The sequence below is a fragment of the Musca autumnalis genome, unplaced genomic scaffold (genome assembly GCF_047663935.1).
Source record: "Musca autumnalis isolate F117 unplaced genomic scaffold, ASM4766393v1 scaffold_3, whole genome shotgun sequence".
In the NCBI taxonomy this organism is placed as follows: Eukaryota; Metazoa; Arthropoda; class Insecta; order Diptera; family Muscidae; genus Musca; species Musca autumnalis.
This window is the reverse complement of record NW_027411866.1, coordinates 35963530-35988067: the sequence shown is the minus strand read 5'-3', so window position 1 is coordinate 35988067 and position 24538 is coordinate 35963530. Positions and strand designations below refer to the sequence as shown.

Genomic DNA, 24538 nt, shown 5'->3' with positions numbered 1-24538 from the left:
ATCGAGTGGATTTCGTAAATGTAAACTTATCATTAGATTTTTTTTGGAAATCTGAACTGGAGTTGGAGGAAAAATGAAAAACCATTTGGATGACAAAGCAATATCAGTTGCGGTGTCACAAAAAGCAGAGAAAGTAAACTTAGTTACGATTAAATTTAATGGAGAGTTTTTATAATTTGTGCTAATGTAATAAAGTTAATATTCTTGTTTTACACGGATAAGCAATGTATTTTATTTATTTTGGGATATTTGCAATGGCTTGCATTTTATAGCATCTTTAGGCTGCATTTAAATTCAATCCAAAATACTACATCAAAGGCTGTGATTTGGATCGAAAATGGAGTGCATCCTAGATGTGTGCTGTGGAAGCTAAATGGAGTGCATCCTAGCTGCGCGCTCTCTTGTAAAATTCATTGGTGAATTCATAGGAAAAGATGTACTCCAGCGGCAATTATTCTAGCGATTTAAGTTTTTGCCGAAATTTCTTTTTTTCAGTAGTGCGATTCTCTAACTCATGTTTTGAGTTACCGACAAAAATCGGTAACATTAAAACGCAAAATTATGAATGAAAAGTTTAACAAAAGTTGACAACACTACTACTATTGGTAAAACTTTACGACCTCTTTTTATTCGTCGCTAACTTAGCGAAAAATAATGTTAATAACCGAATTTATAAGCATATTAATTTTACCGATTTTTGTCGGTAACTTAAAAAATTAGTTAGAGAATCGCACTACAGGTTAGGGGTTTTTATTCCGAAAATGTCGATAGGCAAAACTATCTATCGATATTGAATTTTTAAATAATAATCGATATTTTCGATAGTCCCATAGATTTTTTGCCAGCTCTAGTGATTGTAGGTGTCTCAAACTTCGATAACCCACCGTTTACACGTGCAAGTGGTCGTTCCTAGGTTCCTAGGTCGATTTCTATACTAGAGTAAAATCATAAAGTTGCTGTAGTGGGAAACTCGATTTAAGAATCCCTAAAAGTTTCAATGAAATCACTCTAGTGTGACCTTCTATATAGCGACCAAGGCAAATTTATATAAGGCATGAATTACAACAACTAACAAATTTACAAAAACAACATTGTTGTTATTTAAAATTAATTGCCAAAGGAAATATTGAATAATAGCGTCGTTCCAAATTTTTTTTTCAGAAAAACATAAATTTATTTATTTATTTATTTAAATATATTTATTATAATTATAAATTATAATAAAGAAAAATTACAAAAAGCACTAGCAATAAAAGCTATCGGCTATTCCGTGTGGGCGAAAACAAATTTTTCGCCTTTGTTTATGAATTTTGACATTTCAAATCTTTGTTATTGTTTGAATTCGCTTGAGAGAGTACCTGTATAATTGGGCCATGGTTTGAGGCGAATTTCTTTATTGTCAATTAAGGTAGATGCATATATAACATTTTCCGAGAAAAAGTTGTTGACGCAGTTATTTTTTGCTCTGTTCCTTTACTTGCATGAGGTTACCATTTCTTACCATTTTTAACCAGCAAAGTGTTCCTTTACTTTAAAAAGCATACAATTTATATGAGAGCAACTCGCCACTTTTACCATTTTCTGCCACTGTTACCATTTTTAAAAGTAAGGGAACAGACCATTTGTTTGGCGTAACAGAAAATACCAGCTGATCGATCTTTAACTGCCAAAATAAGTTATTGTAAATTAAATTCTAATACAAAACACAACAAATGTTGACATTTTACATGTACAACATAAAGTGGATTTGTTTTCTTTTTTCGATATACATCTACCTGTTCCTCTACAGTTTGACATTTCTCTACCTCACAGCGAATTCAAATGACAAATATGAATTTTGACAGCTCAAATCAAAATCATTTGTTTTTGAGAGAGGACCTTTATAATTGGGCCATGCTTGCCAGTGTGACCGTTCATTTTTGTCATTCATCATGCAACCACAAAAAATTTTGTGGTTGTTGGACAGTCAGGTGTTGGTTGTATGATGGTATGATAGTGTGAACCCAAAACGTCATTCAAGGAATAAATTTGCGGTGTAAATATCAAATAAAAATGAATAATTCGCGTATTTTTATTAAATTTGGAGAATTCCTATTGGAATTAGCGATAATAACACGGTCATAACAAATGGAGTGAATGGCATAACAAAGAAAAAAGCAAATGGTTCTGTGGATGACGACAAAACAAAAAGGAAAAAATAAATTTGTGCATTGTGCTGTTGGACAAATATAAAAATCTCCCGGAGCTTGAATTGTATGTGGAAATAGCTATACATAAAACCAAATTGTGAAAGACGAGATGATTCTGTGTATGACGCCAAAGCAAATAGAAACAAACAAATTCGTGTATTGTGCCAATGGAAAATGTGCTCAATATCTTCGTGTCTAAATTGATTGTGCTATACTAATAAATGTGCTGTATTAATAAATAAATGCTTGTAGTTTTGCAAATACATTATACATATGTGTATTTTTCATATTAATGGAGTCATGGGTCGCTGAGTAGGGATTTTTATGTACAACATTCCCAAGTGAATAGAAAATAGGCATATATGTATTTATTAATATGCATCATTTTACTTTTTAATTTATTTGTGGTTGCCAGCGCCCATATTTATTGAGCAAATTTTATAATTTGACTGACGGCTTGGCATCCAACATGAATGATAGTGTGGCCGCTCCGTAAAGCTGGGTACACATTGTCAGTTTTGAATGACAGCTTTGTTGTTGCTTGCTAGTGTGGCCATTCATTTTTGTCATTCATCATGCAACCACCAAATATTTTGTGGTTGCTGGACGGTTGGACAGTTATCGATAATTGCAAAAAATTATTCAGAACTGACAATGTGTACTGTACTTAAAACCCAACAAAACTGAAGCAATCGATATTTTCGAAAAATCGTCAGTCAAAACCATGGTACAATTATTACAGGTAAAAGCAAGTGTTGTTGTACAACAATCGATACAACAACCACATAGAAATTTGTTTTTGTACGTAATACAAGTGTCATAGCCATATGGGCAAAAATGTAAACAAATATAAAAAAATAAACACGCATTTTGAGGGTTCATAAGTATTGTTTTGAAAAATGTCAAGGCTTCTTAAATTAAAAAGAGATGAATAAAAAACGTTAGATTTTCAATTTTAACGTTTCCACTACATTTTTTCTTAACAAGGAGTTGTTAGCGGTATGTATTTCTCTAAATAAAATATTTACAATCAATAATTGATTATTTTTCAGATGATATCAATAATTATGAAGAAAGAGGACGAGGATGACAAAACCTATTCCATTGAAAGATATCCAAGTGATTTGTTGAAAATAGAACAAGAACTTAAAACTGATATTTATAATGATTTGGATTTGCTGGTGCAAGATTTTCAATTGTTGGTTAACAACGCCAAAGCTTTCTACAAACCAAGATGTTGTGGCATTGTGGCAATGTGTTACAGCTCACAAACAAAAACTACTGGAATACAGATTCGCCGAAGATGAACCGAAGAAAAGAGGCAGCAGACGTTTGACTTCCTCAGCCGATGAAGATGGTACCGGTAATAAGAAAGATGACTTGAATTTATATGAAGAACTGTTTCATCTGTAATGACATCGGTGGATAGCAACATGAATGACCGCCCATTGCATAGAATGTTTTTGCTGCCCTCCAAGAAAATGTATCCTGATTACTATGATGTTATTGAATATCCCATTGATTTGAGATTAATTGCCACAAGAATGCCTGTCAATTGAATGAACCGGATTCACAAATTTACAAAGCTGCTAAAATATCGAAGAGATATTTACCCAAAGAAGGTTAGAATTGGAAACGGGTAAAGTGAAACTCATAAAAAGGCCAAACCATTGATGAGTGCTGCCATTGCGGCCCTCAAAGAGGAAGTAAATAGTGCAGAAGATGAGGAGAACATTAAGAAAGGGAAAGGACCAACGTGGGCCTTACTCGATCATCACCAGGTTTCTCACAGGGCCTATATTTTGAACTTCTAAAATGTCCCATTTCCATGTGTCAAATCCACACGAAGTTAAATAAAGGAGAATATTACATGAAAAGGGTTTTTTTAAATATGTTTCCATTACATTATTGAGCTAACGTGAATCGGCGTACATTCATTGATATATCGTCATCATAAATGCCCAAAGTCGTAACTAACAGAAAAATAATTTCACAGGAGAAACAAAAAGGTTATAAAATGAAAAACTGTTTTATGGAATATTCATCTTATGAAGGCGAGTATATGGGATATTATCAATCAGATACGAATGGGAGTAAGTAATGAAACCAAAACCGCGGTAACACTTGGTTTTGGTATGCGTCATTACAACAAAATCTGCAATGTTATCCCTTTTTTTTGAATAGGATCGTTATTTTTTAACGTAGAAGCTTGGAGATACGTCTTTGGGCATTTATGGACGATATGTGGTATGTTGGACACGGGAGTCCCATAAAGTAATTATATTATGCTAATAAGTAATTATATATCAGTAACAACGAATCGTTCTTTTTTACTTGTTAAAGTAGCGGAATAGTAATAAAACACTACTAATTTTATATACATACTAATTTTATTTTGTATTTTATGAAACTCAAAATGTTACAAAATATTGGCAATTAACTGCCTGCGTACCACATTCATCAAACTTTTACGATTCCATTCTATTTCCTGCGTAAAAGAAAAATGCAGTAAACACATAATATGGATTATTTATGTAAGACTAACTTTTTCTCCTTGTCTGTATCTATTTCCATTTCCTCACAATATTCTTCAACCAATTTGGAATGGAATGGTATATTTACATCTGTTGAATAGAATAAAATATGTACATGTTACATAAATGTTCAATTCTAAATTACATACAGCTACTTACCATTCCATAGTCGAATGCACAAGAAATGGTTCTGCACGTGGCATGAGCTTTCATTTTTCCTACTCTTCTCGTATCCTCCGGTTAAAAGTTATCCCAGCATATACAGTCATTCTTCTTGAAATCCTTTCCATAAATTTTAGCCCAGTCACGCCTTTTATGTGGATCTAATGGTATGTTGAAATAAGGTCCTTTTCCTTCATTTCTATTTCATCGCAGAATACGCACAATAACCATTATTTATGAAAATATTGCATTTCTTTGTACTTACCGATGTATATGCTAATATAAAAATTCAATTTTTTATATTTTTAGGCCGTGTTTATATTATAGCCTTTTGCTGGGTTAACCTTCTTTATGAGGATTTGTTTGACGTATATGTAATGGAATTGACATTTAAAACCCAGTGGGTTTGTTAAATCCGGTTATATATAAACGTACTATAACTTTCTAATGTGTTTGTGGATGATTTTTTTTTAAACTTTCAATACAAGGGTTGACAAAAAAGTATACACAATGACAAAACGTCATATACATTTTGACACTAGTATTACGGCTGAATCTAATCAGCTGGGACTTGCTTTTACCTGTATTATTGTACCATGAGTCAAAACTGACAATGTGTACCCAGCTCTATTAAACATGATCTAAAGGGGGGTACACACCATCAATCAAAACTGACAACGAACTTTTGCTACAATTTTCTGGCAAATAAAAACTTTTGTTTAGGAAATAATGCTTGATATACAATATGTAAAGAATTATTTAGAGATTAGGAAAGTAATTATTCAGCTAGACTTTGACATTAACAAAATAGACCTCGATGACTGTCAGTTTTGTTGGCCGGTGTGTACTATGCTTAAAAAGTACAGTAAACATTGTCATTTTGAACGATGATTTTTTGCAATTATATGTCCAACTGTCCAGCAACCACAAAATATTTTGTGGTTGCATGATGAATGACAATAATGAAGGGCCACACTAGCAATCACCAACAAAGCTGTCATTCAAAACTGACAATAGGTGTGTTCGTTCACTCGATAATTTGTACAAATTTGTACAAGTCCGGTAACTTCTTGTAAACGACTAAAGTACGGTACACATTGTCAATTTTGAATGACGATTTTTTACAATTATCGATAACTGTCCAACCGTCCAGCAACCACAAAATATTTTGTGGTTGCATGATGAATGACAAAAATGAACGGCCACACTAGCAAGCAACAACAAAGCTGTCATTCAAAACTGACAATGTGTACCCAGCTTAAGGTCTTTTGCATTGTACTGTAGAGTAAACGAACAACATTCAGTAACAATTCGTACAAATTTTGAGTAAACGAACACACTTAATGTGTACCCAGCTTAAATGTGCGTATTTTAATTGTTGACGTTTTTTTTTTGACGATTTTATAAAATAGATTTGACGATTTTTGTTTTAAAAATCGTTATTTTGACGATATTTCATAACAATAATCTGGCAGCCCTGCCTACACGGTAATCGAATTTGTTTATACTATCGAAAAATTTCTCATCGGCCCCATCGAAACACGTGCAAGCGGCGGAACAAAAATTATATGAATTTAACAAATAAAATGAAAATTAAGAAGGATAAAAAAGCTGAAAAGCGTTCACAAGGCAGCGAAACACAAGAGGAATCCATAGCAGCGGTTAAGTCAAAGAAAAAACAAAAGTTAAACAAGGAAAATGGTGATGAAGTAGGCGAGGTGGCTGAGGAGACACCAGCAAAAACAAAAGCTACAATCAAAACGCTGGATACCAACATCTTTAAATATTTTAAGGATTTAACTAGCGATGAGGAAAAACAGCGTTTGGAAGCAGCCGTACACCTGCTGCAGCAATTGAATCGCAACAAGGATGAAGATAAGGTAGGTTGTGTTGGACATATGATACATGCCAACATGTGTTCTACTGATTTGTCTCAAAATGGTGAAATCTTACTCATATAAATTCTCTTTCTTCAATAGAAACAAAAAGAACTTCAATACAGTTTAAAACGTTTAATACGTGGATGTGGTTCTTCGACAAATGCCTCACGTTCTGGTTTCTATGTTGGCCTTGTTGGTGTTTTAAAATCATTTACGGCCGACGAGGTACCACTACAGCTGATTCTCGATGTTATGAACAAAGAATTACATGTTGGCTCTGCCGTTGTCAATAAGGAAGATGCTGATGCTGTTGTTGGCAAAATTTTAGTTATTGGTGCACTTATACATTCGGGACGTTTAGCTAATGTTAATTCCGAACATTTGGAACAAATCACCAACATTCTGTTGCAATCGACACGCCACAAAACCTATCATGCTTCGTTGGGCTATTCGTTTTTGTGTGAAATCATTGAAACGGTAAGTAGATTTGAATTGGATATTTATAAAAATATATATTTAAGGAAATTTAAACTCGTAGAGAGCATTGTAAGCAATATGAATCAGAAATAGACCCTATTAGAATGAGAGTTTTATGGACGGTCAATAGGATTCTTCTCCATATCGAAGTTTTTATTGACGACCAAAATAGAGAAAGTATGGAAGGCCAGAAGAGAGTCTTTTTGGACGACCAGAAGGGACTCTTTATAGACGACCAGAAGGTACTCCTTATAGACGCCCAAAAGGGAGTCTTTATAGACGACTAGAAGGGAGTCTTTATAGATGACTAGAAGGGAGTCTTTATAGACAACCAGAAGGGAGTTTTTATAGACGACCAGAAGGGAGTTTTTATAGATAACTAGAAGGAAGACTTTATAATCGACCAGATGGGAGTCTTTATAGACGAACAGAAGTGAGAAGAAGTCTATAGACGACCAAAAAGAAGTCTATAGACGATAATAAGGTCGTTTTATAGACGACCAGAACGGACTCTTTATAGACGACTAAAAGGGATTTTGTTGTTGTCAAACAGAAGGGAGTCTTTACAAATGTCCAGGATGGAGTTTTTACAGACCTCCAGAAGGGAAGCTATAAAGACGTTTAGAAAGCATGTTCATAGAGGCCTAGATAGGAGTGCTTATAGACGAATTGAAACCTGTCTTTATGGGCGACTAGAGAGTAGTTTTTGTAAACGACCAGAATGGAGTCATATTAGTCGCCAGGAAGGAAAGGCATAACAAACGACCAGAAGGGAGTCTTCATTATTATAGATTATTTTATTATAGACCTTAAAGATATAAAAGGTCCATTGTTTTTAAGTTTGTTTTTCCGTTTGTAACGCATTGAAATAATCATTTACGACCCTATGAAGTATACATATATATTCTTGGTCAGGGTAAAATCCTGAGTCTATCTCCGCATTTCCGTCCGTCCGTCTGTGATAATCACACTGGCATCCACAAAAATGGAGATAGGACGCTGAAATTTTGGGAAGATGCGTGTTTTGTTTGAAGTCAGCTCAAGTCCGATGACGGACTATATCGGTCCACGTTTTGGTATAGCCCCCATATAACGGCACCTGCCGATTTTCGGTATTTTGAGGATTATAGCTACAATTTTTGACCGAACCAGCTGAAATTTGATATATAGGCCCGAATTTCGGTATTTTGAGGAATTTAGCCACAATTTTTAGCCGAAATAGCTTTAATTTGACATTTAAGGTTCCCAGGGGTCGTAATTTAACATTTGCTTGTCCCTACAGTCAAGAACCTTTCCAACCAAAAATTGTAAAAATAAGTCCATGCTTTGGTATAGCCCCCATTTAACGGTAGTGCTCACAAGACTTCTCAATTCAAGTTCGATGATGGGCTATATCGGCCCACGTTTTGGTATAGCCACCATATAACGGTACCTCCGGATTTTCGGTATTTTGAGGATTTTAGCTACAATTTTTGTCCGAACCTGTAATTTGATATTTGAGGTTCTCTATGGTCACGAAACATCTCCACCAAAAATCGTCGACATAGGTCCACACTTTGATATAGCCCCCATATAAATCTATCACCCGTTTGAACACATTTTTTACGTTAGATTAGATAATTTAGGCATTTGGGATATTCGTGGTGGAAGAATGTTTGCACCAAAAATTGTGGACAGGAAAGAAAATAAATTATTCCATTTTAGTTAGGAAAATATTATGGTGGAGGGTATAAAAAGTTCGTCACGGCCGATCTTAACGACTTTTTACTTGTTTTTTATCTCAATTTATTAGAAAAATTCTTTAATACAAATTTAAAAATTCTTAAATTACAAAAACCAACAAAAAAAATCACAATTTTACAATTAAAAACTTCGGACCCATTTAATACCAATGGCCAAAACGTTCTACAGCTTGTAGCCAAACATTTAAACGTTCACGGATATCTTTAAAATTCTTAGGCTTGGGTTCAAAACAACGTTCAACATCACGAAATTTCGCAAGATCTTCAAATGAATTCCAAAGGCCAAAATTAAGGCCGGCAGCAAAGGCGGCGCCCATTATGCTGCTTTCGGGATTGCGGGCACGTTCAACACAAATGCCACTGGCATCGGCCAAGAATTGGCAAACGAAATTATTGCGTGATACACCACCATCGACTCTACAAAGGAATAAAATTAAACCTGTTATATCCTGAGGAGATGGGAAGGACTGCCTACCTACCTTAACAATTTCAATTGTTGCTTTGTCTCCTCTTCCGCTGTTTCAATAAGTTTTACCAAACGAAAAACAATACTTTCCAATAGGGCCCTTATCAAATGGGCTTTTTGCGTTGAGGGTGTTATGCCAATAAAACCCGAGGCTGCTTTGTGATCATTTATGGGGGCCTACAAGGATGAGACTTTAAAGCGTCATTTCTAAAGCCAATTTACCAACTTACCCCCAAACCACTAAAAGCTGGTACAAAATATACCCCGTTTGTATCGGTTACCGATTGAGCTATTGCCTCCGTTTCACTGGGATTATTGTAAAGGCCACAATTTTGTCCCCATGCTATAATCGTACCCATATCATGTGCTGCTCCCTCAACACAAAATGTTGTTTCTTTGCCATACTGCCATGCCACCAACGGATACATACCCTTTAGCGAGGCATGACAACTCTCTCCAGTTATTAGATCCAAAAAGGCCCCAGTACCCATGGTAATTTTAACATCGCCTTTCTTGAAGCATTGAGAACCAAATGTCGCTGCACATTGATCACTTATTGAGCATGTTATGGGTATGCGACAATTTTGCCATTCCGTACCAAAATCTGCGGGATCAATGTAACCAAAATCTTTATAGGAATTGTTGACAATTTTTGGTAGTAGGGAAATCTGGAAAATGGAGAAGTGAGAGGGTGAATTCATAGGCGGGGGGAATGTAAAATTAATCCTTCCTAGAAATTAGAAACTACAGAAATAACTTAATAATAGGCAGTGTGGGTTGTTTATAAACGAGCAGTAACGAGTGTTTTAGAGTCATTATAGACGAGCAATGGGAGGTCTTTATAGACAGCTCTTTGTTTGGGTCCTCAAGTTTTCTATGAAGATCTTCTATAGAGAATTTAGCTCCCGCCTTTTGAGGAAGTCTTCATAGACGTCCATTTTTTGTTTACCACAAAGTTTCTTCGGAGAAATGGGGTGCCTTTGGACCCCTATTGGTGATTAGATACCTTTGAAGGTTGAAATAACCCGAACTTACCTCAATTCCCGTCAACATCTTTACAATTGGTGACCATTCCAATTGAAATGGATCAAACATTCCCGTTGCTGTGCATGCGGTTATATCTGAAATATGCGCCACTTGCGGATTCTTTCCATTACCCGACCTTAGTTTATATAAAATCCATGAATCCAATAATTCTAGACGTACACATTTCCTCTTTATGGCCTCCTTGAGACGTGTATTATTTTGCATTTCATACAATAATCTCAAGGTCACCTGACCATTCATCATCTTTAAAACACTACCAGCTAAAAAGCGATTACTACGTGTTAACAAATACAAAGCATAGGCACAATTGTTAAGAGTTTTCAATGCCACACTATTGTTGTACGCATCTACCAAAGCATCTGAACGTAAATCTTTCCATGTAATGAAATTGTGGAAATATTCTTGGGTCTTGTGATTCCATGTAAGGAAGGTACAACGTTGACTACTTATGCCAAGGCATGAAATTTGTGATGGCTGTAAGTCTGCATCTAAGGGGGAGGTGGGTGATAATTTGGGTTATTTGTCTAAGCAATTTTTTTAAGAGTTTAACTTACTTTTAACGGCATTTTGTATAACCCTTACAATTTGCGCCCACAATGCTTCCGGTTCTATTTCAAAATAACCCGCTTTGGGATTCAACAGTTGCACCTTTGTTTATGTTTAGCAAAAGAATAAGTTTAAAGGAGATGAAATTTTCATTCATAAAAAGCGCCCCAAGCACATGTTATAGTTCTCACCTCTTCCACAGAGCTACTCTTAATTTCACATTTTTCATTGAGCACAAAACACCGTACGGTTGTGGTTCCCACATCCAATGCGGCAATATAAGACATATTTTTTATGCTGGAAAAAAGTGTTGTTGTAGCGTTCGATTGTGGGGTGTAAAACTTGTTTTTATTATTGATTGTTGTCTCGGCCAATATTTACTTAATCTTTGGCTTATATCAAATAAAAACTATTAGAAATTGTTGCTAATCTCTATTGATAGTTAGACAGTTGGTGGTCAATTAAATGTGACTTTTTACTATCTGGGCAATTTTTTATTTATTAGTTTATAATTACAATTTTAAATTGGATTGTTTTTGTTTAGTTTCACGTTTTTCCACTTTTTATTCTAAACTAATTGAATGAATATTGGCAACTGAGTTGCGTTATTTCAACGTTGCTTGGCATGTCGCATTCTGAACTTTGTCTCTCTCTCCCAGATTCATTTTACCTCTCTCGACATTGTCAAGTGTTTTTTTATGATAAACTACTCTCTCACAATCAAACTAAATCTCCTCTCCTTGAGTGGAGTTTTTGGGTGGTAGTTGATAACAACATATTTGGGGTGGGGGTCGTAATGTCGTAAGTTTTTTAATAGCCGGTCTTCGACTGGGGCTTTTAGACTTCCTCCTATGGACAGGTGCAAATTTCGGCTACTCAAACAAAAAACATTTTCTTTTAAATCGTAAGTTTGCTCAAAATAGCCATCTTTCGGTCTGTACTTTGTGGAACTTTCGAGGTCTATATCTCGGGAAGTATACATTTCCGTTGGAATCAGTATAAAAACCACTATCTGTGTGTGAAATATTTTTTATAATTTCCTGTGAACTGTTGGTAAAGGAAAGATAAGCGAAATTCTGCATCTTCAACTGGCTGCATCCATAATCAGGAGACAGATGAGAGGGGTTAGCTGCGCAGACAAACAAATGGCTTGTGCCAATCAACATGTAGGCATGTTTTGGGCATCGCGCTATCAATTCAAGCCCAATATGAATTGAGGCGGCTGCATTGTCTGGATCTTAACTGGGCTAAATCACTCGAGTATGGATTGGCACCTGACATACTGACTGCACTTTTCCACTGCTTGTGCAACATCATCAGGGTGCTTCTATAGAAGCTTTCTGAAAGAAAGGGTGCTTCTATAGAAGCTTTCTGAAAGAAAGGGTGCTTCTATAGAAGCTTTCTGAAAGAAAGGGTGCTTCTATAGAAGCTTTCTGAAAGAAAGGGTGCTTCTATAGAAGCTTTCTGAAAGAAAGGGTGCTTCTATAGAAGCTTTCTGAAAGAAAGGGTGCTTCTATAGAAGCTTTCTGAAAGAAAGGGTGCTTCTATAGAAGCCCAGCAAAATGTTCGATGCCAAAGATGACATTCAATCATGGGTGCAAGTGATCTAGCATGTCATCTTTTTAGCATCTTCATCGATGAATTTTATATGAGCGTGGACCCCAAAAGATGACGTTCTTTTCTGGATCCTAAGCATGTCATTTTTACCAATGCGTTGACATGTCATTTCCACCAATGCTTTGGCATGTCATTTCCACCAATGATTTGACATGTCATTTTCACCAATGCTTTGACACGTCATTTTCACCCATGCTTTGACATGTCATTTTAACCAATGCTTTGGCATGTCATTTTCACCAACCCCTTGGCATGAAATTTTCATGTCTTGTTTGGAAAATGGAAATGCTGTATTGAAATATGGTTTTCATGAAAAACAAAGCTCTTTATTAATTCAAACGAATTCATGAAATAGCTACAATTAATTTATCAGTTTAGTTTTTCAAAAGTTTACATCCAAAATTGCAATGTAATCACCACCGCTGCAACGCAAAAGATTGCTTCCTCCGTTCTCCGCAACTGATATTCTTTCATCTTACAAAAGGTTTTTTCAATTATCTTCCCATCACCAGTTCAGATTTCAACATGGACTCCAAATGCACTCCTTTAAGTATTTTTATTTCGTAAATTACTTTTATTTTATAATTTTGTTATTTTATAACAACATTTTGGTAATTTATACTCTTTTGTTTAGTGACGGAAATATGTAGGGATCTACAACCCGGCTTGCTTTAGGGATCTCTAAGAACAAAATGTAACGAACGGGGAGGAGAGACTTTTTATGGAAAATACCATTTATGATTAATTAATTAATTTATTTTTAATTGTTTCTTTCCAAAAGTAGTTTCTTCTTTATTTTCAGATTCTTGTTCCTTTTCGTTTCGGACTTTTTTTTCAAATTCCAAGAAGCGAGATTTGATTGATTTCATTCTATGTCAGATTTAGAACAGACAAGGGAACTTTTAAAATAGCAATGTGCGCAGTCCGATTCTATTTTTAGCTCGATGGTTGGGACTTCATATAATACCAATTGTTTAGAAGTTTTAGTTGTTTGATATGCAGGAAATGTAAGACAACATCACGACGACAGTTCTAACAACTTTAGTCTGTTCCAGAAATTGCAAGAATCTACTTATTTTTACTACGATAACAATTTTTCCTTTATGTTATCGGAAAAAATAGTAAAAATTAGTAGATTTTTGCAGTACTGGAACATACCAAAATGAAAATAAACAGGTGTGTAAATAAAAACACAAACATCATCTCTATTGGATCGATGGAATGGGTACAAATGCTGATGAAAAGATCGGATCTTTCACGACTTCCTTTGCATTGGTTCAAATCCTAATGAAAAGATCGGATCTTTCACGACTTCCTTTGAACCAATGCAAAAGATGACATGAAATCACGTCATCGCAAAGAACCCCTTCCGTCAAATTTTGCTGGGAGCTTTCTGAAAGAAAGGGTGCTTCTATAGAAGCTTTCTGAAAGAAAGGGTGCTTCTATAGACCCTTTCTGGAAGAAAGGGTGCTTCTATAGACCCTTTCTGGAAGAAAGGGTGCTTCTATAGAAACTTCCTGAAAGAAAGGGTGCTTCTATAGAAGCTTTCTGAAAGAAAGGGTGCTTCTATAGAAGCTTTCTGAAAGAAAGGGTGCTTCTATAGAAGCTTTCTGAAAGAAAGGGTGCTTCTATACAAGCTTTCTGAAAGAAAGGGCGCTTCTATAGAAGCTTTCTGAAAAAAAGGGTGCTTCTATAGAAGCTTTCTGAAAGAAAGGGGGCTTCTATAGAAGCTTTCTGAAAGAAAGGGCGCTTCTATAGAAGCTTTCTGAAAAAAAAGGGTGCTTCTATAGAAGCTTTCTGAAAGAAAGGGGGCTTCTATAGAAGCTTTCTGAAAGAAAGGGTGCTTCTATAGAAGCTTTCTGAAAGAAAGGGTGCTTCTATAGAAGCTTTCTGAAAGAAAGGGCGCTTCTGGAAGAAAGGGTGCTTATGTAACCATTTCTGGAAGAAAGAGTGCTTATGTATGTAAACCCTTTCTGGAAGAAAGTCTGCTTTTATACACCCTTTCTGAAAGAAGGAATGCTTCTATAGAACCTTTCTGAAAAAAAGTATGCCTCTATAAAACCTTTCTCAAAAGACGGATGCTTCCTTTTGAATGCTACCTTTTTGAAAAAAATTATGCTTCTATAGAACCTTTCTGAAAATAGATGCTTCTATAAAGCTTTTCTGAAAAAGGATGCTTCTATATAACCTTTCTGAAAAGGATTACCCTTTGGGTAATTTTTTTTAAATACCAAGTTGAAAAAGCAAGGTATCGATATGTCATCGACGATAGGACCCGACGCCAAAATCGTACACATCTGTGTACATTACGATCTCTATGCCATCTGGAGGGTGTGGAATTTCAGAAAGATATATATTAAACAGTTTCGGAGATATCACTCCGCCTTGGGGAACACCCTGTTTCACTCTACGGGCCATGGACTTCTTATTTCTGAATTCTACCGACGACTGGCGCCCACATATATAGTTGATTATACAACGTTTCAAACACAGCTGGAGGGAAGTCTTCTCTGTATTCTCGAACAGCTTGGCATGGCTAGACGGTATCGAAGGCCTTCTATAGGATAAGATCCACCATAGCTGTTCGGTCGCACGCCTTGTTCTGGTTCCGTCATACACAGATATGAGTGGATATGACATGTAATGCTGTTGTGGTGCTGTGCCTTTTTGGCGGAATCCATGCTGATGTTGGGCAACTGGGCAACAGCTTCCAATGGGGGAGAGTAGTGGCTCCAGAATATTTGTTACTGGCAACAAGCGGGAGATCGGCCTGGCCTCCTTGCCAGACTTTAGTAGCATGACAAGCCCGCCAAGTTTCCAGGCATTACCATTCAGATTTCGTGGTCCCAATTCTTTGATTTGGAGTTTTGAATGACGTCTGCAATATCGCTAATCGTAAATTGTTCTATTATCAGGGTTTGCACGTCACGTATTATTATTGATTATTTCGATTTTTTGTTACTGGGGTTGGTCAAGTATCGAAGATCCTTTATTATTCGGTTCTACAAAGTAAATTAATTATAACCTTTGACTATATAAATTAGAACAGAAAACTAATTATAACCTTTGACTATATAAATTAGAACAGTATTATTATTTTGGTCGAAAGTTTTCATCACCTTTGAGCTCAAATGACAATTGAGCCAAACCCTTGCTATCAAGTGTATTTTATTCAAAAAAATTGTAACGTTATATGTCTGTTGCAGAACCTGCAAGAATCTACTAATTTCAACTACGATAACAATTTTTCCTTTATGTTATCGGAAAAAATAGTAAAAATTATTAGATTCTTACAGTTCTGGAACAGACCATATATAAAACTGCCAGTATTCTTCATCAGACACAGCTCCGCAATATCAATCGCTACTTTAGTACAACTCCAAGTTAATGCCTAACACTACAGTTATATTTTGTTTTATTTCATCATTCTATATAAACAACCGATTTTTTTCTGCATATGAATGAATTTCATTCTCTATATTCCACTCACCTTAATTCCTGTAATCATATTCAATATTGGTGACCAATCCAATATAAATGGATCAAACATTCCCGTACCAGTACACGATGTTATATCTGATATGTGTGGTACATTGGGATTTTTACCATTACCCGATCTTAATTTATATAGAACCCATGAATCTAATAGCTCTAAACGTGCACATTTCTGCTGCATTGCCCTCTTTAAACGTTGATTATTTTGCATTTCATATAATAGTCTCATAGTAACTTGGTCATTCATTAACTTTAAAATACTGGCGGCCAAAAATTGATTGCGTCGTGTTAACAAATATAAAGCACTGCCAATTATATTCAAGGCTTTCAATATATATCCATTATTGAATTGATCTACCAAAGCATTAGCCCGTAAATCTTTCCATGTTATGAAATTGTGATAATATTCTTGGGTCTTATGATTCCATGTTAGAAATGTGGAACGTTGTGTACAAATGCCAAGGCAGGCAATTTGAGAGGGCATTAAGTTGGCATCTGAAAGAAGTAATGTGATTTATTTCTTGTGAAAATGTAAAGAGTTAAAACACGGGACTTACTTTTTACTGCATTTTGTATAACCCTCACAATTTGTTGCCACAATCCTTCTGGTTCAATTTCAAAATATCTAGGCTGGGGACTAAGCAGTTGCACCTAATAAACAAAACAAATTCATTCATGAATTTCCTAGTTGGCGCCTTTTTTTGTTTTTTTTTTTTCATCATTTCTTCCTTACCACTTCTTCTGCTGACCCCTTTATTTCACATTTGACATTGAGCACAAAACATCGCACCGTTGTGGTACCCACATCCAATGCAGCAATATATTTCATTTTATTGCTTGGAATGCTGATTTACAATATTTTTTTCTTTATAGAACACAATTTAATACATTGTATTAGTACTTTATCCCTTAATACTTATTTTGTTTGCCGTTTTATTTAATTTTAGTCGTTTTAATTGATAGCAATTGAAGCAAATACTGGCAAATACTTTTGTTGTCACCATTATCGCCAACCATATAATTTGAAGTCTATATGAAATGAGTGCTTTATGGTGGGGTTATTCTCTATGTGTGAGAGAGAATAATCAAAGAACTTAAAAGTCTCTGTTGTTTTTTGTTCACAACATTGCCACCCTAAAACCCCCAACAAAGGGGAATATGACACCCCAAAGCAGCTGAGTTATGAGTGAGATACCTACCGTAACATTTTTGTTACTCTCACTCTCCCCACTACAACTCTCACATGTTTCATATGTTGTTATCTGTCATTGCTTTGGCTTTGCACATTGGTTCACAAAGAAAATTGTGTAAATTAAATGGCGGGAATTTTGACAGGAAAAATTAAAAATGGAACAAGTTGAATACTCTCCCAGCTAACGGAAACATCTGAAATTTTTATGATAGATATGTATTTTTGTCTTGATTACAAAAATATAAAGTTATTTGGGGGAAAATCCATATATTCCCGAAATATGGGCCTTTGTAGTTCCGAAAATTACCTTGCTTATAACTTTGTCATTTTGTAAAGGATAATGATAATATGGATACCATTGTAAAGCTTACGGAATACACTATAATATACAAAACAATGTACCTGTAAATAGCCAGCATCCGGCCGGGGACTTAAGACTTTTTCATATGGACAGGTGCAAATCGCGAGTTCGTCAACAAGATTTTCTTTTAAATTGTAAATTCTCTTCAAGAAGTAGAAAGACATTTATGAATGAAAAGTAACTAAAAAATGCGTTAGATATATCTAAACTAAGGCCTTGAAATATCCAAGTAAACTAACTCAGAATTATTTTAATTTAATAACAAAATCTTGTTTTCTTTTCCCCCGATATTTTCAGTTATCCCAAGAACAATTTGAATCAGCCGTATGGCCTGGAGTACAAAAGGAACTGTGTAAGCCATGGGCCAAGCAAAATCTACAAAGCATACACTGTATTATAGTATTGCAAAAGACATTTCCCACTGTGTTGAACGCCAAATTCCTTAAGGCCCATTTTGGTGGAGCGGAGTTACTAAATTCCGAGTCATATCAATTTTTACATAAAATATTTTGGGTTCATAGCAATACCGATATTCTAACACATCCAGCCTTCGAATATTTTGGTGCCTACATTGCAACATCAAAGAATTTGACGACATTTTGGCGTGATATCGTTGATCCTGGTTTGGAAAATCCCACAAAATTGGTGGAAATTGAAACGTTAAAGATTCTCAGCGATATTTTGGACAACTTGGATGTGGAAAAGACCAAGGTGCAAGATTTATTGGGTAACAATTTCATGCACATGTTTATAGAGGGCCTCAAGAATTTGAAACAGAAAAAGGATGAAACCTTAAAGGCTTTCTATGCTGATTTCTTGGAGTCTTTGGTAAAATGCTGTGCGAAAATAAGCCAAGATGGTGATAAGGTAGCAATTATACGACGTTTAATACTACCTCCGGGTACATTTAACATAGAAAAATTCACCAATAATCGCATTATTCATCAATTGATCAACACCCTGGGCGAGGAGGGTGTCAAGGAGTTATTCGAATTATACAAAAGTATATTCTTGGCAACCTTGGCCAAAAATCCTGAAAATTCTTCAGAGAATTGGCTTAATTTCGAAAGGTTAAATGCCGGTTATATGCTGCAGCATTTATTGCAACACAAATCGGTGCACAACGCCTACGAGTGGAGAGAGCAACAATTGAAATTCCTATTCACCTGTGGCATATTCTATGTCACCGATTTGGCTGAGATCTGTAAGAAAGAAGCGGCCGGTTCGTTTAGTAAAGATTTTGCGGATCAATGTAAGAATATGTTCTACACCTGTTTGCAAACTAAGCTCAGTGATATTCAGGAAGAGCAAAAGTTGCTGTACAATTTGGCCCAGTATTGTCATGAGAAGTTGAGCCAAAAGCAGGCCACTAAGTTTATACGCATTGCTAAATTTGATGAGTCACTGCAAAAGGCTTGGCGTTCAATGTACGAAGCTGTGGCCGGAGCTCAAACACAGAAGAAGAAGAAAGCTTCGGCGGATAATAAGTTGCAAAGTGTTTTTAATATTTTATTGTTGAATATGGGTCTTCAATTATTCAGGGAACCTGAAATGGCTGCTCCAGCCGTTGAGGATTTGCTGAAATGCATGGCCAAAACAAAGGAAGGTGCTAAAAATAAAAAGAAATCAAAGAAATCTGTGGAAGAAGCGGATGGGGAAGAACCTGAATGGATTGAGGTTGTGGTGGATTTGTTCCTACATTTGTTGTCTCAAAACAACAATGCCCTGCGTAATATTGTCAATGCCTTGTTTCCACATTTGTGTGGTAATTTAACCTTGACAGCGGTACATCAGATTTTGGGAGTATTGGATATGAAGGATGGCCAAAATCCATTGAGTGGTAAGAATGATGAAGAAGATGAGGATGATGATGATGAAGAAGACGACGAAGAAGATGATGATGAGGAAGAACCCGAAAAGAAGAAACCCAAGCTTAATGGTAAAAATAAAAAGGAAAGCGAGGAGGAAGATGAAGAAGAGGATGACGAAGACGATGACGAGGAAGATGATGATGAAGAAGACGACGAAGAAGATGATGATGAAGAAGAAGACGATGAAGAAGGTGTTACCGAAATTGACAAATTACGCAATGCCGTTTCCCAAGCCCTAATTGCCAGTGGCACCCAAGTTGATGATGACATGGAATCTGTCGATTTAAATGACATGACCGAAGAAGAAGGCCGCAAATTAGACGAAGCCTTAGCCAATGCCTTCAAGGCCATGAAGAAGACTGGTTCTTCTCAAACCAAGAAATCAAAAAGTTATCGTGTCAAAACCACAACCGTCATGCATTTCCGCATACGTGTTCTAGATCTATTGGAAATCTATTTGCAACACAAACCATCTCTGCTCATTTCCATTGAGATTATGTTGGCCCTCTTCAATATGTTGGAATATTGCGTGGGCGAAGAATTGAAACCCCTGCAAAGCAAGGTAGAAAAAACTCTACTCAAGCTCACTGCCCTTAAAAACTACAACACCGATGAAGATCTCAAGGAAGATAATTTCGTAGATTTCCTCCGGCTCGTCATCGAAAAGAAGGCACCAGCTCCTGTTTTTGAAATTGTAAATAGAATGCGTAACAAATGTTGTTGTTTCCTCATTGCCAATGCCTATAAAATCAATGCCAATGGCAAAACACCTAAAATTCTAGCTCTCTGCCAGGAATATACCCAAGAATTTGTAAAATCACGTAATCCTACAATTAACATAACCTTACTTTCGGATATTTTCAAATTGCGGTGGTGTCACATTTTCGATTTGGCTGAAGATCTAACACAACAAGGAGTTAATCTTGAGGCACGTACCTTCCGGCGTATACAAGTCTTTGAGATACTTTCCACGCTCTATAAAAATTATGAGCTGCAGAAGCTAAATGAAGACGAAACAAAGAAACGTTTTAAGAAAATCGAAAAATTCCTCAAGAATCACATTCAGACCTTGACACAAAATAAGTCGCTTAAACAATCACCCAAAGAATTCCAAACAATATTGGAATTGATATTAAATGTACAAAAGGCTCAACAACGTTTGAATATAACCTCACAATTGACCACCGAAGAGACACTAAATAGTTTACAAAATCTTAGGAAATTAATAAAGCTCGAGTCGTCGCACATTTATCAACGTTTCTGCGGTGCCTTTAAGCTAAATGTTATACGCAATACTGAGGTCCAGCATACGGAAAATGGTAAAGAGTATAATTCGGAATCTGAAGCCACGTCAGAGGATGATGATGAAGAGGAGAAAGAAAAGCCAACCACCGAATCTAATAACTCTGCTGTTGCTCAAAAACGCAAATTAGCTGCCAAGGATTCACGTAAACTGAAAAAACAAAAGAAGCTTCAACGGCTGGAGGCTGCCTCAAAGGGTCTTAATGGTGGCATTGGTTTTACCCAGCAAAATGGCAATGATTCAGATTCAACGTAATTTTGTATTAAGTTATTCTTCCCTTTTTATTAATAACTGCCTAGTTTCCTTTTTTAATTTTTGTAATATGCGAAAATTTGTTTCATTTATCCTATCATCTACCAATTATCGTTATGAATGGATCTGCGTTATTGTGCGTTTTGAAATAATATATAACTATGATGTAAACTATATTAAGTTTATATAGTAAAACTAGATATTTTTATTAAATTAAATAAATATAAAAATAATAACATCTTTTTGTTAAAAATACTTAATGGTGGGGGGAAAGTAAAATCGAAACAATCTAACAATGTTTTGCATTTAAAATTAAAGGAAATTTATCCCTTAGAGGTAGTTTACATTATCTATCAATGTCATATGTGCTGAAATATTCCATCGTTATTACAGTCGCTAATGTGTGCAATATTGGGGATTTTCCTTACGCAAAACCACACCAACAAAAGTGGGCGTGTCCGACATTGATAGGTAGTGTAAACTACCTCTTAATGGTAATTCGAACAGTTTTGCATGTAATAGTCACCAAAATTGCCATACATTGCCAAAGGAGGAGTTAAAATATCATCAAAATCATATTCAATCCTATATTTTTTACAATTTAAATCCACTGGATTTTCTAAATCCAGTACTATGTAAACGTGCATCTTTTTATACACAGTTTATATAATAGCTTCTTGCTGGGTTAACCTTTTAATGAGGATTTATTTGACGTACGCTCAATAGTATTGACATTTGAAACGCAGCGGGTTTATTAGACGTGGGTTATGTAAACGTACTATAATACCCCGTTTATATATAACCGGATTTAACAAACCGACTGGGTTTAAAATGTCAATTCCATTGCTTATATTTCAAACAAATCCTCATAAAGAAGGTTAACCCTGCAAAAAGCTCTAATATAAACAGCATATTAGTATTCTTATCTTCCCTATATCAAAAAAATATCTCAGTTGTTGAAAATAATCCTCTTGAACATTTGTTTTTGTTTCCCACATAAACCACTTTGCTTATTTGACAAATAATTTGTATACATAATCCCATTATTACAAGTCTTCTTTTGTTATAGTTTGGATTTACCGAACATATTTATAGCGTTCCGGTTAACTTAAAGTTAAAAGTGATTATTGAATTCCAAGGGGGAGCTTCTTGGTATTAACTTTCAATATAAAAATTATATTTTTAATGCCTCCAAATTGTTTTTTTTTTTCGTTTTCAAATTCATCAGATAGCAAAAGAACACATAATAATTGGCCCATTGTCTTACAAAAGTATACGTACGCCCCATAAATCACGGGTTTTAGGATAAGTAATGATATTTATGAAATTCCAAGTACATACGCAGTTTTATTTCTTCTCACTAATAAACAGTCTTTAATATAACTAAAGTATATTTCATAATATAAATAACGGTAAAATTTTTCAAAAACCAAAAAATTATAGTTACAAAAGTTTACGTACGCCCCAAGGAAATATGAGTATTATCGTACAATTTATGGAATTAGCAGCAAAATTTATCCATTTTACTGTTTTGGCGAATGCCTCTGGGTATCTAAGATATGTTTTTGAACAAATAAAACTATACTTGTGGATTATATGCCGTTATTTAATGCCAGACTTCTTGTAAAGTTCGTTAAAGCGGACCCTTGATAATTTCATTAATTTTTTAGGTACTTTACTTTATAAAAACTACAACGTTAGTGTCATATTGCAGATCTTGAGATCCTAGAAAGCTTTGAAGTTGTCCTTGTACATAATACACCTTCCTGGGTGTCGATAAATTCACGTTTTTATTTTTATTTATTCAATATCAATACAAAGAAAGGTTAGGTTAGGTTAAAGGACGCGCAGCTGTCGTGTTGGACAGCCACTCCACTCGGAGACCTTATGGTCCATTGTGTTCATCCTATAGTAAGGGTAGGAGAAAAGAAAAGAAATAATAGCATATCGAGTTTAGAAGTAGGAAAAAGGAATAATTAAGTAAGTCCCAATTTACATTAGGCGAGTTTACTTGCGGCAATTGTCAGTTTGTAGGTGAGAGAGGGTGGTGAGAGGCAAAGGGTTACCATCCCAGCAAAATGTTCGATGACAGATCATGAGTTGAATCATAGGTGCAAGTGACTTGTCATAGGTGCAAATTTAGGTGAATCACCGATGAAATTTACAAGGGAGTGACACCTGATTTCACCTGTTCATTGTCATGGGATTTTGCACCAGTTCATTGTCACGGCATTTTGCACCAGTTCATTGTCATGACATTTTGCACCAGTTCATTGTCACGGCATCTTGCACCAGTTCATTGTCATAGCATCTTGCACCGGTTCATTGTCATGGCTTCTTGCACCAGTTCATTGTCATGGCTTCTTGCACCAGTTCATCGTCATGGCTTCTTGCACCAATGCTTTGGATCCGGATTTTTGCCAATCAGAAATAAAATTCGCAATACAATTATGTAATTTGTTGAATTAATAAGAATACAATGCGCAGATGATTTGTATCGCCAGATGTTATTTTTCTTTATTTTGTATGTAATTTTCAAAATTATATATTATATTAATCTGCAATATCATATTTATCTCTTCCGATGGCTGCAAGATACTTCTTTCAACTTGGGGGTTCCGTTTTTCCAATATTCGATAAATTATGTGTCAATCTCTGAACCAAGCTCATCGTTTGGGAAATCTAGTATAAATTTGAATTCTGTTATTTTATTTCAAAAGAAAAAGCTTATCCTGTAATAGTTACCACGTTATGGTCTCTTTTATACTTATTTTACCGATCTCCTACTTTGCTTCTCTCACTTTACATGCCATGCTTGTGATATCGTGATCTTTCCATTGGAGTTTTGTTCCCTCGGGTCGCATAACGTCAAATGGCTCGTATTCATATGCCGGTGGCATCTTTATCCATCCTGTTAACATGGCCCAACCAACCCAATAATTGCAGCTCGATATGTTTTACTATATCGGTGTTGGTCGGCTGGGGAAGCTCGTGGTTTATAGACCGGGTCTTTTTCATACTTATTTTTAATATCCACAAAACGAAACAGGTTTCCAAACACAAAATATATTTTTCTTTTGTTTTATATCAATTTACATTGTATTTTTAATTAAAATATATAAATTTTGCCACTATCGACCACTTTCATCTGACTTTTATTTTCATTTTAACAATTACTTTTGCAAGTACACAATTATTCGGGTATATGAGTATTTGATAATTTATTGTGCGGTTACTTATCAATTTATTTGAACTCATGATAATATTGTGACAAAGATCGGATCTTTCACGACTTCAATTGCACTCATGAAAATTCGATGAAAAAGATCGGATCTTTCATGACTTCGATTGCACTCATGAAAATTCGATGAAAAAGATCGGACCTTTCACGACTTCAATTACAC

The 24538-nt window shown here is 35.4% G+C and overlaps 2 protein-coding genes and 2 long non-coding RNA genes across 7 annotated transcripts; 1 reads left to right on the top strand and 3 right to left on the bottom strand.

The window, feature by feature from the left end:
* Positions 1 to 4733: 4733 nt before the first annotated feature.
* LOC141400017 (uncharacterized) lies at positions 4734 to 5193 on the bottom strand. Its single transcript, XR_012412056.1, has 3 exons — positions 5151 to 5193; positions 4883 to 5084; positions 4734 to 4813 (listed from the first exon to the last, which is right to left on the bottom strand). It is a non-coding gene; the product is annotated as an uncharacterized lncRNA (long non-coding RNA).
* Positions 5194 to 6297: 1104 nt separating this feature from the next.
* Mybbp1A (MYB binding protein 1a) lies at positions 6298 to 21364 on the top strand. The gene is made up of 3 exons (XM_073972003.1): positions 6298 to 6765; positions 6865 to 7242; positions 18006 to 21364. The coding sequence occupies exons 1-3, from the start codon at positions 6454 to 6456 to the stop codon at positions 21135 to 21137; spliced, it is 3822 nt and encodes a 1273-aa protein (XP_073828104.1). The 5' UTR covers positions 6298 to 6453; the 3' UTR covers positions 21138 to 21364.
* Positions 9004 to 17290, bottom strand: LOC141396509 (glycerol kinase 5). Of its 4 annotated transcripts, XM_073972006.1 has the most exons (7): positions 11560 to 11598; positions 11235 to 11340; positions 11052 to 11145; positions 10486 to 10985; positions 9681 to 10118; positions 9464 to 9627; positions 9004 to 9401 (listed from the first exon to the last, which is right to left on the bottom strand). In XM_073972006.1, exons 2-7 carry the CDS (start codon positions 11328 to 11330, stop codon positions 9125 to 9127), a joined length of 1569 nt encoding a protein of 522 aa, XP_073828107.1. In that variant the 5' UTR covers positions 11331 to 11340; positions 11560 to 11598; the 3' UTR covers positions 9004 to 9124. The 4 variants fall into 4 exon arrangements, with proteins under 4 accessions (XP_073828107.1, XP_073828106.1, XP_073828108.1 ...); XM_073972005.1 differs by lacking the exons at positions 10486 to 10985; positions 11052 to 11145; positions 11235 to 11340; positions 11560 to 11598 and adding exons at positions 16151 to 16650; positions 16713 to 16806; positions 16889 to 17290; XM_073972007.1 differs by lacking the exons at positions 11052 to 11145; positions 11235 to 11340; positions 11560 to 11598 and adding exons at positions 16713 to 16806; positions 16889 to 17124.
* Positions 21365 to 23625: 2261 nt separating the features above from the next.
* On the bottom strand, positions 23626 to 24518 carry LOC141397799 (uncharacterized). The gene is made up of 2 exons (XR_012411507.1): positions 23880 to 24518; positions 23626 to 23816 (listed from the first exon to the last, which is right to left on the bottom strand). It is a non-coding gene; the product is annotated as an uncharacterized lncRNA (long non-coding RNA).
* Between the last annotated feature and the right edge of the window lie 20 nt (positions 24519 to 24538).